This window comes from Carassius gibelio, chromosome B24 (genome assembly GCF_023724105.1).
Source record: "Carassius gibelio isolate Cgi1373 ecotype wild population from Czech Republic chromosome B24, carGib1.2-hapl.c, whole genome shotgun sequence".
NCBI lineage: Eukaryota > Metazoa > Chordata > Actinopteri > Cypriniformes > Cyprinidae > Carassius > Carassius gibelio.
Window position 1 is genome coordinate 5,809,715 of NC_068419.1, and position 19,108 is coordinate 5,828,822.

Consider the following 19,108-nt stretch of genomic DNA (forward strand, 5'->3'; position numbering starts at 1 on the left):
TAATACAGTACATCAGGGAATTGCTTACAATAGTCAATAGTGCTAGTCAAATAAGATTGACAACCAGACTTTTTATTAATATGCAAGTCCACAAGTGTGCAATTACAGATAAGTACATATTACTATAAATTGGCTTAGAGATAGGACTAAGCAAATTATTGTTACAGTAAATTAGTGTTACAGCTTTATGAAACAAGAATCTGAATGACATTTTTTAAATCTGTATACTTTTTAAGCCAAAATTATATATACAGTATTGTTCAAAATAATAGCAGTACAATGTGACTAACCAGAATAATCAAGGTTTTTAGTATATTTTTTATTGCTACGTGGCAAACAAGTTACCAGTAGGTTCAGTAGATTCTCAGAAAACAAATGAGACCCAGCATTCATGATATGCACGCTCTTAAGGCTGTGCAATTGGGCAATTAGTTGAAAGGGGTGTGTTCAAAAAAATAGCAGTGTCTACCTTTGACTGTACAAACTCAAAACTATTTTGTACAAACATTTTTTTTCTGTGATTTAGCAATCCTGTGAATCACTAAACTAATATTTAGTTGTATGACCACAGTTTTTTAAAACTGCTTGACATCTGTGTGGCATGGAGTCAACCAACTTGTGGCACCTCTCAGCTGTTATTCCACTCCATGATTCTTTAACAACATTCCACAATTCATTCACATTTCTTGGTTTTGCTTCAGAAACAGCATTTTTGATATCACCCCACAAGTTCTCAATTGGCTTAAGGTCTGGAGATTGGGCTGGCCACTCCATAACATTAATTTTGTTGGTTTGGAACCAAGACTTTGCCCGTTTACTAGTGTGTTTTGGGTCATTGTCTTGTTGAAACAACCATTTCAAGGGCATGTCCTCTTCAGCATAGGGCAACATGACCTCTTCAAGTATTTTAACATATGCAAACTGATCCATGATCCCTGGTATGCGATAAATAGGCCCAACACCATAGTAGGAGAAACATGCCCATATCATGATGCTTGCACCTCCATGCTTCACTGTCTTCACTGTGTACTGTGGCTTGAATTCAGAGTTTGGGGGTCGTCTCACAAACTGCCTGTGGCCCTTGGACCCAAAAAGAACAATTTTACTCTCATCAGTCCACAAAATGTTCCTCCATTTCTCTTTAGGCCAGTTGATGTGTTCTTTGGCAAATTGTAACCTCTTCTGCACATGCCTTTTTTTTAACAGAGGGACTTTGCGGGGGATTCTTGAAAATAGATTAGCTTCACACAGACGTCTTCTAACTGTCACAGTACTTACAGGTAACTCCAGACTGTCTTTGATCATCCTGGAGGTGATCATTGGCTGAGCCTTTGCCATTCTGGTTATTCTTCTATCCATTTTGATGGTTGTCTTCCGTTTTCTTCCACGTCTCTCTGGTTTTGCTCTCCATTTTAAGGCATTGGAGATCATTTTAGCTGAACAGCCTATCATTTTTTGCACCTCTTTATAGGTTTTTCCCTCTCTAATCAACTTTTTAATCAAAGTACGCTGTTCTTCTGAACAATGTCTTGAACGACCCATTTTCCTCAGCTTTCAAATGCATGTTCAACAAGTGTTGGCTTCATCCTTAAATAGGGGCCACCTGATTCACACCTGTTTCTTCACAAAATTGATGACCTCAGTGATTGAATGCCACACTGCTATTTTTTTGAACACACCCCTTTCAACTAATTCAACTAATTGCCCAATTGCACAGCTTTAAGAGCGTGCATATCATGAATGCTGGGTCTCATTTGTTTTCTGAGAATCTACTGAACCTACTGGTAACTTGTTTGCCACGTAGCAATAAAAAAAATACGAAAAACCTTGATTATTCTGGTTAGTCACATTGTACTGCTATTATTTTGAACAATACTGTATAGGTATAGGTAATATATAATTTTTAAGTATAACTTAAAATATTTATCATTATTATTATTATTATAAATTAAGCATATTTTCCCCATAATTCTCAGACCTTAATATGATACAAAATGTTACACAAAATTAATGTAGAACATATATACTTATATATATATATATTTTTTTGGGGGGGTATTTTAAATATTATTTGTAAATATTGGTTGTATTTGTTGTTTTTACCATTTAATTGTATGTTTATTTAATTAATGCTACTTTTAATAAACTATAATACATATTCGAGGTAAATTATGACCTGAGGGATGTAAAGTATAACCTGAAATATTTGTAATTCTGTATTTATTTATTTGTTTAATTTTTGTCAGTTAAGCACATTTCTCATAACTTTCATATGAAAAAAATAAATAAATAAAATGTATGCACACAAGAAGACAGTTACTGATTTTCCACATTACAGTAATGAGAATTTTCAAAATTAATAATCATTTTCTTATGTAATGGGCTACGATTTTGTATGTTTTGGGGCTGAGATATGACCAAGACATTTCTTCATGTGATTCATTCATCATTGTTAAGGACAAGTGCACGGCCATCACTGTGTTTGATCGTCTGCTTCATAGAGAGCAAGCTAGGGGCTTGTATGTGCGGTACGGATGGGCCGTGTATTTGTAGAGATAGAGGTGGTCAGACTTGACCTTTTGGGTCCAAGATGAATAACAGCTAGTCTTCATCTCTAATGTCTGGAAATAGTCATAGATGACCTTTACTCGAAATGTTCAGCATATTACCGAGGTAGACCGGCTCTCTAAATGACCCTGTCCAGATGGCTAATGCAATCAAAATCAACCATTTGTTATTAAGGCTTTGAGGGAAATACATTAAATCCATGTCAATGAGGTAACTACTACTTCAGGTTTAGTTGTAGAAGTATACTGGCTTTTTGCATACAATATAGCATGTATAACATCAAACAAACCTTTTCTAATCATCATGCGTTATGGAAAACAACATCGAGTGTGATTCGGAGCCCAACCATCCACCATTCAATTAAAATCCATTCATTTCCTCATTTCCCATCAGCAGCTCTTGTATATGTGATTGCATTCTGTTCTGGATGTAGTGGACGATCCATCATTGTGGCTCTTGTTAAAGGATACGCGTGGTCTTCCCACATCTGCATAAACAGCCAGATTCATTTCCATCAGCCCTCAGAGAATGAGAGGCAGAAACTTCACCTCGACAGATCGCCTCGCTATTGTTTCAAAATAACACCCCCTAAGATTATTTCTGGATAATTGGCTCCTGAAAATAAGGCAATTATTTTTTTTTCAATCTAATTATTTGTCCCCCCCACCCCACAACAAAGTTAATTCTTCACACTGCAATTACAGAGTAAATTCAGTGCTGTGATGTAGACTTTTTGTTTTGTCTGGGGTTTTCTGTCAGCACACGGGCTCCACGGCTTGAAGGAGGCCTTGCTTTGGCACATAAGGGGTTGTCCTGGTAACCATCTTGATGCAGTCGATGATGGGGCAGACGCTGAGGCACAGAGTACAGTCGCTGCAGCTGTCCTGAATCATGGGGAGATGAGTCTCGGGGTCAGACACAATGGCCTGCAAGACACAGAGACATTAGAATCGTTATATCCTCAGCAGGGGCGACAACCAGCTACGACTAGATGTCCCTCCACCGGAGCACCCGGATGTGTGAAACCTGTAAGGAACATGTCATATTTCACACAAAAAAAATAAAAAATAAAGAAAACATTTGCCAAAATATTTGCCATTTTGGGGTGTATTGTATTGTGACATTTTTTATTTAATTAGGCCACAATTCTCATTATCCTAATGCAAAAGAGAAAACAACAAAACAATGATGTATTTAAAAGGTATTTATATGCAATGGCACAATTTTTAGAATCTGCCTTTCAATGCTTTACTTTTAATAATATAATTATATTATTTTAATGTTGTAATACAAAAATGACAAAAAAAAAACAAAAAAAACAAACATTGCACAAATATTACAATAAAATGTTCAAAATAATTAAAATGTAAATCCTATTTAAACACCATGATAACATTTATAGTATCTGTTTTTTATTTTTAGCCTAATTATAAAATTATTATTATTAATAATTTACTAATATCAAAATAATCATATTATTGCAATAAAGTACAAATTTACTCTATTAAAGTGATGACTTATTCTTAAATTTAATAATAATAATAATATTAAAAATAAAATTTTTACAAAAACATTATTTTTTAAAAATGTATTACATTTATTATTATTACTAATATTTATTTTCTGTAATAAAGTACAAAATTACTGTATAAAAAGGAAATTGTAAAGCAAATTATATTTCTTTTTGATAAAAAAATAAATAAATTTGAAGCTGGTTTATAAATAATGAAAAACAGCAATAATAATGGAAACAACAACAATAAATTTATTATAATTATTGTTAAATAATGATTTTGGCTGTAATAAAGTACAAACTTACAATTGATGAAAATGCAAAAAAAAATATTAATTATAATAAAAAAAACCCTCAAAGCTAAAAGTTTAAGCTGGTTTAGAAAATGCTAATTAACAAAATAATTATAATCATCATATTAATCAATCACCAATATGTAATTATTATTAATGTAATTATTATAATGATTGTCATATAATTTTACATTTACAAATTTTACAAATTACATTTCATTGTCATCAAACTCAAAGTTATTACAACATTACCAGGAATTCTAGAGGGAAATCTGTGTAGTTGTCTTAAAAAAATTCACAAAATGAAAAATCTTTAATGGGCCTTAAATAGGCTTCATTTCCTTTATGCAACATGTAACTTTTTATGTGCATACATTACAGAGAAGAGGAATGATGGCCATCAATCTAAACGTTATATTAGACTGTTCATACAATCTGTGAAGTGTTGTGTTTGTACAGCAGGAAGATTAGACATTATTTTGGCAGGTGGAATCGAGTATGCGCACCTTTTCAGACATAACCGGATTGCTGCTAGCACAACAGAGTGCTGTTTTGTATTGCTTGATGGGCCACCTATTTGATCGTGACACATTATTTTGATGAATGCTCCTCTATATTAGAAAGCATTAATAATGTGTAATTCCTCTTAGAGATCCACTCACAGACAATGAGCGTCACTGTGAACAATTAATGCTTTGATAAAACCCGCACTCTACTTCATCAATACCCTCGTGATAAATTGCAAAGGACATTTATTTAACAGGAGAGGGTGAGATGAATACTTTAATAAAACTGTCAGAGCCATCCCACTTGCCGTTCTCCTGCAGGCTGAAGCACAAGGGGACATCGCAGTTTTCAGCGCTAATATTCATTACAGTCTCTAAAGGGAAAACCATGTGTGCTAATGAGATGTCTTTAGCCTGCCGGTAAGATGCATCATAGCAGTACTCTTTTTTTTTTTTTTATGTACATGTATGTCAGGGTGGAATCATTAACCCAATTAATATTGGTATATTGGTTTAGTTTAGTATTTGATAAAGCAGTTTTAGTATTCACTTCAGTATTTAGAGTCTGCTACGCATGTATGCTAACCGCTAGGCTAAATATTGTATTGTTTTTTGTTAATGTAAGCCATATTCTGTTAGCTATAAGTGATAACCACTGGTTGTTGAGAGTTGGAAATAGTTCTTTCTCAGTTTATAAAGGACTGTCTGGAGTCTTTGAGACCTGGAGAAGCCAGGAGCTGTAATTGAAGAGCCAGAGGCTAGGAGCTATGGGTCTGTGTGGGAACAAACAGGCAGTGGGCGGACGGAGGGAGGTACGCACCTGGTATCCAGCGTCATTACAGGTCATGTAACACTTCCCGCAGTTAACGCACTTCTTCGGATCGATGAAAGCTTGCACTTGCTCCTCAGTGTTGAGCTCTTGATAGGCGCCGATGTGTTGCAGATCTTCGGCTATCACATTCTGAGTGTAAAAACACAAACATATGGGAACTTCAGACCGAAGGTCAAAGGTCTTGAGGAGAAAAATAGTTTCTGAGCTCTAACGATATGTAAGCAAGTGTATAATATAAGTAAACATACTTTAACTCTTGGCACAGGTCCCTTGGGAGAGTAAACTCTCCTTTTGGTGTAAATTCTCTCAGTTTCTTTCTGTGGTTGCAATCGCTTCCTTCTTTTCCTGCAGGTACAGGCCAAAACTGGGTAGACAGTATTGGGGAACAAGAAACAAACAGAATTAACTGCACACACAAATAATAAATATTAAATTAAACTGTGCTCCTGTAGCTCAACTGGTAGATCACTGCGAGCAAGCAAGTGCAAGGTTGGGGGTTCGATTCCCCGGGAACACATGATATGTAAAAATTGATAGCCTGAATGCACTGTAAGTCGCTTTGGATAAAAGCGTCTGCTAAATGAAAAATTTAATTTTAATTTAATTTAAATAAAAAACATTAGTTGCAAATAAAACACTAGAACAAAAAAAATAGAAATGTTGCTTTGCTTTTGATCTACAGTAACTGAAATAAGTATATTATACTACTACACTGATAATAAAATATTAATAAATACTATAATAGTATACAGTATAAATAATACTAAGTGTCGTTGTTGTTAACTAAAACAAAAATTAAAACTATTAAAAATAGTTTTCAGTAATTGAAATACAGCTGGTATAAAACACAATATAAGTATTAAAAAAACCTAATAATAAAAATGTTTCCTTGGCATCTAACTAAAACTAAGTTACAATAATATTAAATAATATATTTATTATCATTATTATTATTATTATTATTATTATTATTATTATTATTATTATTATTATTATTATTATTAATAATAATAATAATAATAATAATAATAATAATATAACATTTTATAAATAATAGTAAAGAAATAAGGGTTAATATTATTTATGATATATAAATAATATTAACCCTTATTGAAGCCCAGTGAATCAGTAATGACGCATCTCAAGCCTAACCGAATTAATTCAATAAATATAATAATTATTACTATTAATTATAATATTAAATATAACTGTATAAATAAAATTATTGTAATTATTATAATTTAAAACATTAATAAATACTATAACAGTATAATATAAATCATTATAGCATATAGTATATACTTTTATATAAATTATATTAAAATAACACTTGTTCTAGCAATTAAATTAAGGAATTAAAAAAAAAAAAAAAAAAAAAAATTGGTGGGATTCTTTGTGGTCCATGTTCTTTTCTGGACATTTGCTATACTATATGCTCTCCAAAACCAGATGCCTGATATCATTTGGTGATTTGGTTGTGTTTTCTTTGAGGTAACCAATTATATTTCCTGACATACTCAATTACGTACTTCCTTTCACGCAGTGCCATGTGTTCTCCTTTAAGATGCTCTCACCAAGGAGACGGGTATTTACGCTTACTAGTGATTACTGATTCACTGGGCTTCAGATGCCATGTGTGCCAAAGCATGAGCGCTGCGTCCCTCATTAGACCATCAGAGAAGTACACACGCTCATGGAGAGCAAAACAAAGGCATTAAAGACACACGCTGCTCCCTTCTGAGGAGTGGCTACTCTTTTTCATCCTTGAAAATTAATGAGATCCCTTCTGTCAACACACAGGTTTAGAGTCTAATCTGCTCCGGGCTTAAACCGCTTTCATTCCACACGGAGGTGAGACTTCAGGTTTGTGGCGTTTTGCGCGAGGCGATGCTTTAATGTTAAAAGAAAGAAAACTTATTGGCAAGCACGCACGATCGATATTACATCCACAGCCCCCGAAGCAGCTGCGCACGTTGTCGAAATCACTTGTGCATAAAAAGTAAAATGAAAACTGATGTAGGTCACGCACAATGATTTCTGAGAGATTATTGTCCTTGGTTTACCACTTTTGTATCTTTTGAAGGCCCTGTACTGTAAAATCATGCAATATATTTGCAAAAATATTCATTTGCCATTCAGGCTTAAGACATTACCGTGGCGACGAACAGGGATTGCCGGCTCGCTCGGAATTGTGGGTGGAAGATTCTCCCGTTGATGGATTCAGCAGGAGTGTGTCGACAGAAAACATGATTTCGGCCACTTCACACTCTCTCAGTGGGCGTCTCGAAGAGAGCCGGGACGTCTTCACTTATTGGATTCTCCGAGACAATCCTCACCATGCTAGAAAAACCAGGTCTTGGCAGCTTTTTGGAATATGGTAGTTGATTTATTTTGCTGGTCTTTACTGGTCCACAAACTTTACCCATAGGATTTCTACACTTCTTGGTGGTTCTATGTCAGTAGATATTCAGGGCCAATCCAGCCTCCATGGATGAATATGGAGAAATCTTTTAATTAAATACTGGAAAATTAAATACTATAAATGCTGAAATGTGAAAAATCTGGCAGGTAACATTTTCATGGAGTAAATCTTTACATTTTACTGGAGAAAAAAAACTAATAACTCCCACTAACTGACAAGTCCAATAAAAACAAAACAAAACCAAAACCAAAACAAAACAAAACAAAACAAAACAAAACCAAACCAAACAAAACAAAACAAAACAAAACCAAACAAAACCAAAACAAAAAACATAAAACATAAAACATAAAACATAAAACATAAAACATAAAACAAAACAAAACAAAACAAAATAAATATATAAATAAATAAAATAATTTGTTAAAACATATTTTAAAACATTTTGTTGCATCTACCAGGTATCATTTTTATGATGTAAATCTTTACATTTTACTGGAGATAAAACGACATTTTGAAAAAGTTAAATAAAATAAAATCGATAAATTATATCAATATACTCCTTAAAGTAAATTTATATATTTATTTATTTATTTATTTTTAATTATATATATATATGAATAAGAGGGTGAATAACTGATGACAGAAAGTTCATTTTTACATGAAGTATCCCTGTAGCGCTTGACTCCAAACCTGGGAAACACGCATCTCACAACCACATCCCAGATCAAACTACAATCAGATCTAAAGATATTCCACATTACGGTTCAAGCGGAGCCAGCAGATGACATTTCTTGGCGCGTGAGTTAGACTGTGCGTTTGAATATCGTTTTTCGTCACATATACAAAATAAAACATTCATTTAATGTCAGAGTGGATGTCAGCGCGATAGCTGATCAAAAGATGTTAATCTTTCGCTCATCTGATATCTTCAGACACAGAGAGCACGTGTCAAGCAACAAGTCTGAAGGTGAAAAACTCAAAGACTGATACTACCTACATGAAAGAGCGACGCAGGTTCAAAGCAGAGGCAGTCGTTTCCCAGTCGAGCACTTCATACGATCCAACTATTAAGCCTTATTGCTCTTTCAACTGCTCATTGCCATTAGGAAAAGATATCAACTCATGAGTCAAAAATAAAAGCCATAAAGAATGCTATAAACAACCCTGAAGCACAATAATCGTGTGATTTATCCGCACTCAACCACTGCAGAAGGTTATAATTAAATATGAAAACCTAAATTTATCTCAAGAGCGTTCAACCCTCATTAATTTGAACCCGGGACAGCACAAAGTCTTTTCCAACCACAGTGTTTTTCCTTCATCTCATTGCTGTTTCTTCATGACGCTGCGAGAGGCTTTTGGGTGAACCGGCATAAACGGCAGACAGAGAGGGGATGCCCTGGGAGACAGCGAAAGTTAAGACCCCGGCCTCGGGCGCGACTCAAAGGGAGCAAGACATTCTCTTAAGCTCATTAAGGCAAAGCTTTCAACTCCGAACTCCCAGAATGCCGTGCATCATCCTCGCTTATTTGTTGTGTAGGAATTTTGTGGCCTGCTATTGAAAAGTCATCGAGCTGTGTACGGGTTTAATGAAAAGTACTGGGTGACGTCCACCACCCCAAATGCTAGTCCTGTGTTTTCAGCTATCAGAGACACTCTCCTAATTGGATGCATTGTTTTTTTTTTTCTTCTTAATAGTACACACACTTTTTCTCACTTGTACCGTCCTCTCAAATTTGTAAACAACACATTGCACACATCAACTGAACAAAGATTAATTTAGGTGACAGACGGCCTGCTTTATTCAACTTATTGTTTATACAGAACACAATATTACAAAAAGGAGACAATAATTACTGGAGACCAAAACAACTATAGTCATCTCTTATGTTGCCATTGATCCAATTTTTTTTAATGAATTATATTTTTTTTTTGTGATGAGCAAATTATTTTGGTTAATGATAAATAAAATAAAAAGTGATATATATATATATATATATATATATATATATATATATATATATATATATATATATATATATATAAAATTTATAAAATGTTTATGTATTAATGTATTATTATTAATAATAATAATAGGTGAATAAGAGTGAATATATATATATATATATATATATATATATATATAAAGTGGTAATTGAAATAAAATAAAATATAAATATTACATGACAAACATAAACTTGAAAAATGAATGAAAATTAGAAATGTTATTTCAAACTAAGTGAAATAAGCTGAAGTTGAATTACTAAAACTAAAATTAATATACACTTATAGTGCTAGTATTAATGACATATATAGTAAATACACACACCCACACATTAATTATCAATATAATTAATTCATAGTATTAAGAATACTTTTTTGCATAAAGAAAACAAAAATAACGACTTTATTTAACAATTCGTCTCCTCCGCGTCATTCGCCATTTTGGAGAGTATCCACTGAACTATTCTGTGTCAGGCACGCCACACGGATACGGTGTTTTCTTTCAAATCAAAGTGTAAATAATGTAGACAACTTATCTGTGTGGCGCAACTGACACAGAACAGCATACGGGAGGTTCAGAGCTCTCAGAATTCATCAACAATATTTTAATTTGTGTTCCAAAGATGAATGAAGGTCTTACGGGTTTGAAACGACATAAGCGTGAGTAATTAATGACAGAATTTTCATTTTTTCATCTCTTTAATATCCACCATACAAAAGCCTATATGGCTATGTGTGCCTGTGTGTATATGCAATATTAACACATTTTGCACTAATTATATTAACATGCAATTAACGAAGCACAAATTTTCTGTTTGACCCATGGCCTAGCCTGTAGTTTTAGAAATTGATGGAGATGCTGACAGGGTTACCAACAGGCTACCGACTTGTCATACCCCTCTAGCAACCTTTTTATTTTATTTTTTCAAAAAGCGCCTATTGACCATTCTTCAGGGTTTGCCCGAGCCTTATTTACTTTCTGAGACTCGCCAGTAATGCCGCACAAGCACAAGGTCTCTCTTTCCTGCTGCGCACACACCTCACTCTCTCTGCATCTGCTCTGTTCAGCGAGTGGCTGAGGAGATGTGATTTCAGTTAAACCTGAACTGTTGCTACTCTAATTTTACATGCAAATATAGCCGAAATCACAGCACATTGATTTATCAGATGACTGCTCAATTATAAATCAGGGTGAGCTGGTTATGTAGACTTAATGGGCAGCGTTTCAGTCACTATTTTTAATATTCATTTGGTTATAGAGTGAAAACAGTTTAATGCAATGTTTATTAAACATATTACATAATGCATCCATATTTGTTCATGGCCATGTTGATTATAGTATTAAAAAGTTGAAAAGTATTAATTTAAGGTACATTTTGAACATAAAAATGTGCGATTAAGTTGTGATTAATCGCAATTTAACTCATGGCAATTATGCGATTAATCGCAATTAAATATTTTAATTGATTGACAGCCACAATATATAAATATATATTATATAATATAAATAAATAAATAAATATATATATATATATATATATATATATATATTTGAGAGAGAGAGAGAGAGAGTTATATATTATATAAAACACACAGACACACACATACATCATTATGAATCATAACTCCGAGCAACTACTAAATTCAATTAAAACTATGTACTATATCTGGATTTTATGCAGATATAAAATTGATGTAAACGTAATGGCCATACATTTATTCAATGGTAATTTAGCGTCAAACCGTTGCTTTTAGCCCATAACACTTTTGGGGCACTGAAACCTCCCTGAACAACGCTAGCAGTGTGTTATGCATTGTGATTGGCCAGCATCTCATGGGTCAGATATGAGCGAGGGCTAATGAAAGACCCCATTGAGCAGTCGGACAATTGCTCGGCAATAACAGTACATCTTCACTCTGGCCAGGCGAACAGGACAGCGGCCGGCTGAGTCCCTTCATATTTAATGTGCACTAAAGCAGTGCTCTAAACTGCTCTCCTCTGGCCCGTTCACAGCTCTATGCACAAATGACCCCATATGTCACTTAAAATAAACATGATTCCAATCAAGCGGCTAGATTACAAGATGGGATGGGTTTGAGGGGAAAATGCTTTAAAAGATAAAGTGTGTGTGATTTCTGTGCCTCTAAGATCACCAAACAGAATAGCAAGAGTAATGAACGTGTTCAAACGGGTTTCCCAAACATTTCATTTGTCATTGGTTAGGTCTAATAGATCTCGTTCTTAACTGGTTGAGCTAATGTTGCTTGGTTAAGTTTGTTGGCATTTTCAAACAGATATATTTTTTTGTCCTTTCATAAAAACCTTGGATACAAGGAAGTGAAATAAATAAATAAATACATGCATGCATACATACATACATAAAGAACAGACCCCACATAGTGCTTCCTCCACTGACGTATTTACTTTACATATTTATTTAATTCACTGAAATAAGACATTGTGGCACAGCATACTGAAGTGTAAATTTGACAATAAAATATATATATATTTTTAATAAATAATAGTAATATAGTTTATCCTTTTTTAAATGTAAAAACTTGTTGCATTAATATAAATTAAGACTTAAAAGATGTTTCATCCACCTAGAAAATTTTTTGTATTTTTTTATAGATACAAAAACTCAAGACCAAACATAAAATGAGTCGATCTTAAGTGGTTAGATGTGAAAAAGTGTGAGAATAATAATAGAAAATAGTATGAGGTATTTCAAAACACTACTTCTAGAATAGTCAGATTGACCATTTGAATGCCAATTTTGGACGTTCAAATAAGACAACATGGGCAGGGAATTGAAATGCAGAGCCTGTGGTTGGACAATGTTATATTTCCAGTGAGTTGTGTCAAGCAGGGAAGGGCTCCAGACTGATATTACCTGTCAGCCCGCTCTCAGACATCCCCTCCGCTGACTGACAGCTCACCAGAGAACCGCGAGCACCAGCCCAGACACCCTTTATATACAGCTTGAGAGAGAGAGTGAGAGCAAACGAAGAAAAACAACGGCAAACTGAAGTCGGAAGCGATAAGAAAGGGTGATGGAGGACAGAGAGGGCTATGAGAAAATTTGTTAGCCACAAAGAATAAAAAAAGGCAGTTTGACTGGTCCACAACGTGAAGGAAAGAAGACGAGAGCACAGAAGTTGCTGTGGTTGATAAAGCAGAGCCTAAGGGAGCGTTCAGTGAAAGACAAGTTTGTTTTTTTCCTTCTCGCCGAGGCAGTGAGCGTCGTCCTCTCAGGGGATGTGCGGTTGGTTTTTCGCTGCCATCTCTAAAACGCTGCGCTCAGGCAGTACAACACTGAAACTGTTTCCTGTTTGTGTGCCTGCTGGTCATCTGACTCACTTTCTCTGGGCTAGGCCGGACCGTGGGGGTATTAACACTTGTAAACAGCGGTCTGGCTGCCTGGCAGGACTATAATGGTAATGAAGCCTTCAGCAAGGTTGTCTTGCTTCACACTGTCAGGGGCCGACATAACACCCTGGTTAGGGAGACAGCAGAGCAGATGGAGCCACACTATTATAAGATTAATACCTGTGTGTTTTAAACCAGATGCTTTTCAAATCATAATTATGCTAGCCTACAAACACATCTTGAATACAGTACAGATGAACTACGTGGGATATTAATGATCTCAACACTTTAAGTTGGAAAAGCAATTAAAGATACACAATAAAAAGGTATAAAACTATAAACTATCCTTTAAATCTAGAATGATGTTATGAGGAATAACCTTCAGAATGTATATATGTATATATACATATATTGTTGTGCTATGGTGATATCTCTTCAGCGCAAGCAGCTCAAACTACAATGCAGAATATTAATAACTATGACTGGGACTGCTATATACATACAATTATAATGAGAAGACCATTATACTAAAATGCTATTAATTTTTTGAGTTTAGCTTCTGTGTTTCTGCACATTGTTTCGTGAAGAACGCGTCCACAAAAGGAGTTCGCATTCAAAGCCCCGGATGTTCATGTGCATTCAGGCCCTTTTTGCTTAAGTCTTAATATTAATGTTACGTTGTATAAATAACGAAGCGTATTCTATATGAAATTATGAGTTGAATCCCATTGATTAAATACTTGCTATCAAATGCGTCACACTACTCGTCATCTTTAGCGCGCAGCTCAAAACAGAAATGCAGAATATTAACTGCTAACGTTTTAAGCTAACGTTATAATGATAATATTGTAAAAAAAAAAAAAAATTGTTAATTGTTATGGTTTCGCCGACGCTAAGTGTTAGCTACCTGTTCATCAAAACATAAAACATTATTTACCCTGTTTATATCTGCAAGGTGTTCATTACACATTTTCACTGTGAGTTAACATCAGTAATTATGTTAGTCGAATGTCTGAGTTGACTCTTGTTAATGTATTTTGCCCCGCCCCCAAACATACGGCAAGATTCGAAAATTCTGATTCGACTATGAAAATCCTTAGTCGTGGACCCCTAACATATATATATATATATATATATATATATATATATATATATATATATATATATATATACACACACATCAATTCGAACAAACAAAACAGGAAAGGCTGCTGCTTATTTTTTATGCAAACCCAAATTTTATTCAGGATTTTTTGATGAATAGTAAATACAAAAGAACAGCATGCATTTGAAATAGATTTTTTAATTTATTTTTACATTTTTTTGTGGCATTATTAAAGTCAAAACTGTCACTTTTGACCAATTTAATGCATTTTAATAATAATAATAATATAAAAAATCTTACTGACCCGAAACTTTTGAACAGTACTGTAATTTAGTAATGCATTTCCGATAAAGGATCCTATTTGACAGAAGATCAAAAAACTGCACTTGGATTTACGCCGGCAACAAAATGTATTTTTAATATTTGCATAATGATTTCTTTTTATCACTTATCACCTTGCAAGAACTCCCATTTTCCTTAAAAAAATACAAATCCGTTCTCCTGTTCACATTCATCTGACAGAGAAGTAGCTCGACTGTACAATAGCAGACATGAAGCACAATGCTCACATGGTCTAATGTTCATTGATTTTTCTTTCCCTCTCTCAGTTTACAAAAGACCGTCTGTCAAGCGAACATCCCCGTGACCCGTGCGCTCAGTGACTTTTCCTTCTTTCGAGCAGGAACCCTGAATGCAGCTCAGTGCCGCCTGGGGACACGCGGACCGTCGTGTATGTCTACACAACACTCCACATCTTTCCTCGGCTTTCCCACCAATGTTATTGTTGCGCCAATTTCAGCACTAATGTCCTGTCGACATGAAAATGACTTGCACTTATCACTGCCTGCTTCTCTTCCGTATTATTCCTTCATTCCCCAACACTCATTTGGCATTAGCATTTAAACTATTGCGCTGAGCCGCCTTGCAGTCAGAAGCTGAGAAGTCGCAGCTAGCGCGTTAGAAAACACTAGGCGGGCTTCAAAGCTTTTCCCTCGGCTGGTGTATTAGCAGAAAGGCTGTGATCTGATAAAAGCCTTTAATTCGCCTCTTTGAAAGGAGTTTACTGAAGTTTGCTCATTTACATGCCGCCGAATATTCCTTGTGCACAAATAATGAGGGAGATTACCGAGGGCTGAACGTACACGTGAAGTACAAACCATTAAACGCGTGAACAGCTGCCTTTGTCAAACCTCATTTTGTGATTCTATATTTTTTTTTGTTGCTGCTGTTATGTAAATGGCATGTGTGAAGAAAAAGATATAAAACGAACCAATTATTTTTTCCCCAAAGTCTAAGCTTGATTCAAACTTGGAAAAATTCAATCTGCATGGCGTACTTTAAACTTAGCACTCACTTTGCTCCAAGTGCTTCCTTTTACCAGGAAAAATGGTAAAACTGGAGCATAACGAGTAAGTGCGGCTCTATAATCTTCTTTCACCTTTGAGATTGCACAAGTGCAAGCGGCCACTTTGTGTATTGGGCAGCGCTGTTATTACGTGGATTTTTACGAACTAACAACAAGTAAATGGATGGATGCAAGTCCCCGGGTTTAGTGCTAATGCTGCATTAATGAGCACTTGTTTCTAAAGCTGTAGAATTATGGGAAATGCGTTTAGCTCCTTAATGGCATGTCGGAGGACTGTAATAAGGAAAACAACGTGAGAGGAAAGTTGGGGAGGGGTAATCATCAGTAAAAGGGTGTTGTAATACAGCTGTGATGACTCTCACCCTTCCTTTGACTTCCTCTAGTCTGGCCACAGGCTTTCCTTTCTGATGGCGGGCCGCTGGTGGCGACAAGCCGTCCCAATCCTGGAGCTCCTCAAGGCAGGGCTTTCAGATCGGTGCAGTAGTCTTCAGTCACCGTGAAGTCCTGGTACTGCACTGCACACCTATGTGAAAAACACAATTTTCTTTAATAACTGTGCACGTCTGAGCTGTGGTCTAGTGATTAGTGCACACAAGGGTAATGCAAGTTTAAATCCGACTTGCAACATTTCCCAATTCCATGTCCTCCAACATTCCTCTCCTCTCTCTACTACTACACTATAAATAAAAGGGCAAAATGTATAAAATAAAAATCACAATACACCTCCACATACACACAACATCACAACAGAATGGCACAATCTTAAAGCTAAAAAAAATAATAATAATAAAAAAAAAAATAATAATACCACATATATTCATACAACTGACAAATATCACTGAAACAGTTGAGAATTCAAGTGTCTCTGTGGTAGCCTTAGACTATAAACATAAAAAAGTAAATGAATGAACGAATGAATAGATAAATAGATAGATAGATAGATAGATAGATAGATAGATAGATAGATAGATAGATAGATAGATAGATAGATAGATAGATAGATAGATAAAAAAACATTTTTATAAACAAAATGTATTAAATTAATGTATAGTAAAATAAAATAAAATAAAATAAAATAATTTTGGAACACAAAAGCAGAAATGTTGCATGTACTGGCCATATAATGAAAAACTATTTACATGCAACAATTTTCAAAGATAGATAGACAAAAAAACTAACAAATAAATATGTTTTTGAAAACATGTTTGGGGACCACCATTATTTCTGGAGATCAAAAAGACCAAAAGAAGATAAATATGTATAAATAATTAAAACACAGCATCAGATTTGTGATATGACAAGTGGTATTTTTTTATTTATTTTTATTTATGATAATTTTATGTTGTTTTTATTCAAAAAAATGCTTATCTGTCTGGATTCATTTGAGTAAATGAGTAAATAAGGGCATCATTTTGATTTCTAGTAAACTCTATTATTGTTGAATAAATATAAGGTTTGTAGGATTCAAACTTACAATCTTTCAGATATCAGATCACACATTAATGACTACTTGATCACTACTTGTGATCACACATAAATGTCTACTTCAGCATGCACACTAAACAAACACATGCAAATAAATATGCACATCTAGGGAGAGAGAGAAGCGGTGGTCATTAAAACATGTGCCATCCTTCAAAAGACAAACGTCAGCATGCTGAATCAAAGCAGTACTACGACGCACATGCTCTGAAAAGCTGAATACAATTGACCTTAAGAGAAATCTAATTCATTCTCTCATTACCAGCAGGGCGCAGACGAGGCCGATAACGCAGAGCTTATGCTCACTCATCAAGCGCACGTCAGCACGCACCCGAACACTTTCCATTGAGTCTGTTACACTTCTGTAGCTCTGAGACTGTGATATGCAGCGAGTGCTTGAAGCCCGGCTTTGTGCAAGTGTCTACGGCACTTCAGATGGCAGTCACACCGCGTCTTAAGGAAGCAGATAAGACACACTTATCTCCTGGCGCTATCGTCGATCTGACATCAGCCCAAGTCGGCCCGAGAACTGCCTTCTTTCACAGGATTAGCATTCAGGCGCTTTGCAAATGCTCACAGCTGGTTCCTGACTCGACACGTAGACCTTTGGATCTTGACTCTGAGCTCATATCTGATATCTGGGATTGGGTTTGATAAAAGGATCTTATTCATAACCAGTTCAAATTTTTTGAATGATTTTCATCCCTTTAACAGTTCTGAACATCTTGAACTTGAACGCCTGTGGTCCTCCATAGATGCAGATAACAATAATAAAAAAGTTCACTAAAACCAATCATTCAATAAATAAATACAAATATACAGTAAATATATGCTTTCTTTGTTGCAAAAATATATTGAGAATTTTAATTATATAAATAGGTCTTACAATAACTAAAATAAATAAAAAGTAATGATGCTTTGCCATATACAAGTTCATGCACAATAATAAATACCATATATACATGCAGAGAGAGAGAGAATTAAAATGAATATATAATATACTGCATATGTGTATTTTAATAACTTAAAATAAAAAAAAATACTGTAACATTCAAAACAATAATTTAAGTATTATATATATATATATATATATATATATATATATATGTATATACAGTATATGGTCCCATATTTTGATTCTTTTAAAAATGCATATACTTTCTGTTGCAAAGAATACATAGCACAATGCAATTATATAAAATACATATATTGCAATCAATCAACCAATTAATCAATACATATATAAACTGCTGGAGCAATAACATCAACAATAATAATAATAAAATCTCAAATCCAATAAAATATATAACATATGGGTAGAGAACCAATGGCATTATTTATACTTTATGCCAGTGTGAGTAGCGTTCAATTTGCAAATTCAGATGCTTAATGCTGAAATAAATGGCACTTTAATTAAAAGAAACAAAACACTGTTTTTGTGTAGTGGGAAAGGAGGAGGCTGCAAATGAAATCATTAGGAATCCAAATCGTTAAGTGGAATCAGAACCAGGATCATTAAAATCCTAACAATTCCCAGCCTAACTCCCTCCTCCTCACACTTACAACGCAGGCTTTCTCAGGGGGAAGGAGCCGCAGATCATCGGCTGTGCTGCGTCATTTGTATATTTAAAAAATGAAATCCCACAA

The 19,108-nt window shown here is 34.6% G+C and overlaps 1 protein-coding gene across 1 annotated transcript; it reads right to left on the reverse strand.

The window, feature by feature from the left end:
• Window positions 1-2,057: 2,057 nt before the first annotated feature.
• On the reverse strand, window positions 2,058-18,133 carry LOC128013098 (dihydropyrimidine dehydrogenase [NADP(+)]-like). Its single transcript, XM_052595811.1, has 5 exons — window positions 18,039-18,133; window positions 16,342-16,397; window positions 5,961-6,076; window positions 5,701-5,841; window positions 2,058-3,494 (listed from the first exon to the last, which is right to left on the reverse strand). Exons 1-5 carry the CDS (start codon window positions 18,131-18,133, stop codon window positions 3,324-3,326), a joined length of 579 nt encoding a protein of 192 aa, XP_052451771.1. The 3' UTR covers window positions 2,058-3,323.
• Window positions 18,134-19,108: the final 975 nt, after the last annotated feature.

What these genes read in the sequence shown, in the direction of transcription:
- LOC128013098 (XM_052595811.1), bottom strand. Translation starts at nt 18,133, where the DNA reads ATGAATAAGATCCTTTTATCAAACCCAATCCCAGATATCAGATATGAG. An exon ending in TAGAGGAAGTCAAAGGAAGG is followed by an intron (nt 6,077 to 16,341) that starts GTGAGAGTCATC and finishes CTGTCTACCCAG; the next exon opens with TTTTGGCCTGTACCTGCAGG. An exon ending in GTAATGACGCTGGATACCAG is followed by an intron (nt 3,495 to 5,700) that starts GTGCGTACCTCC and finishes TGTGTCTTGCAG; the next exon opens with GCCATTGTGTCTGACCCCGA.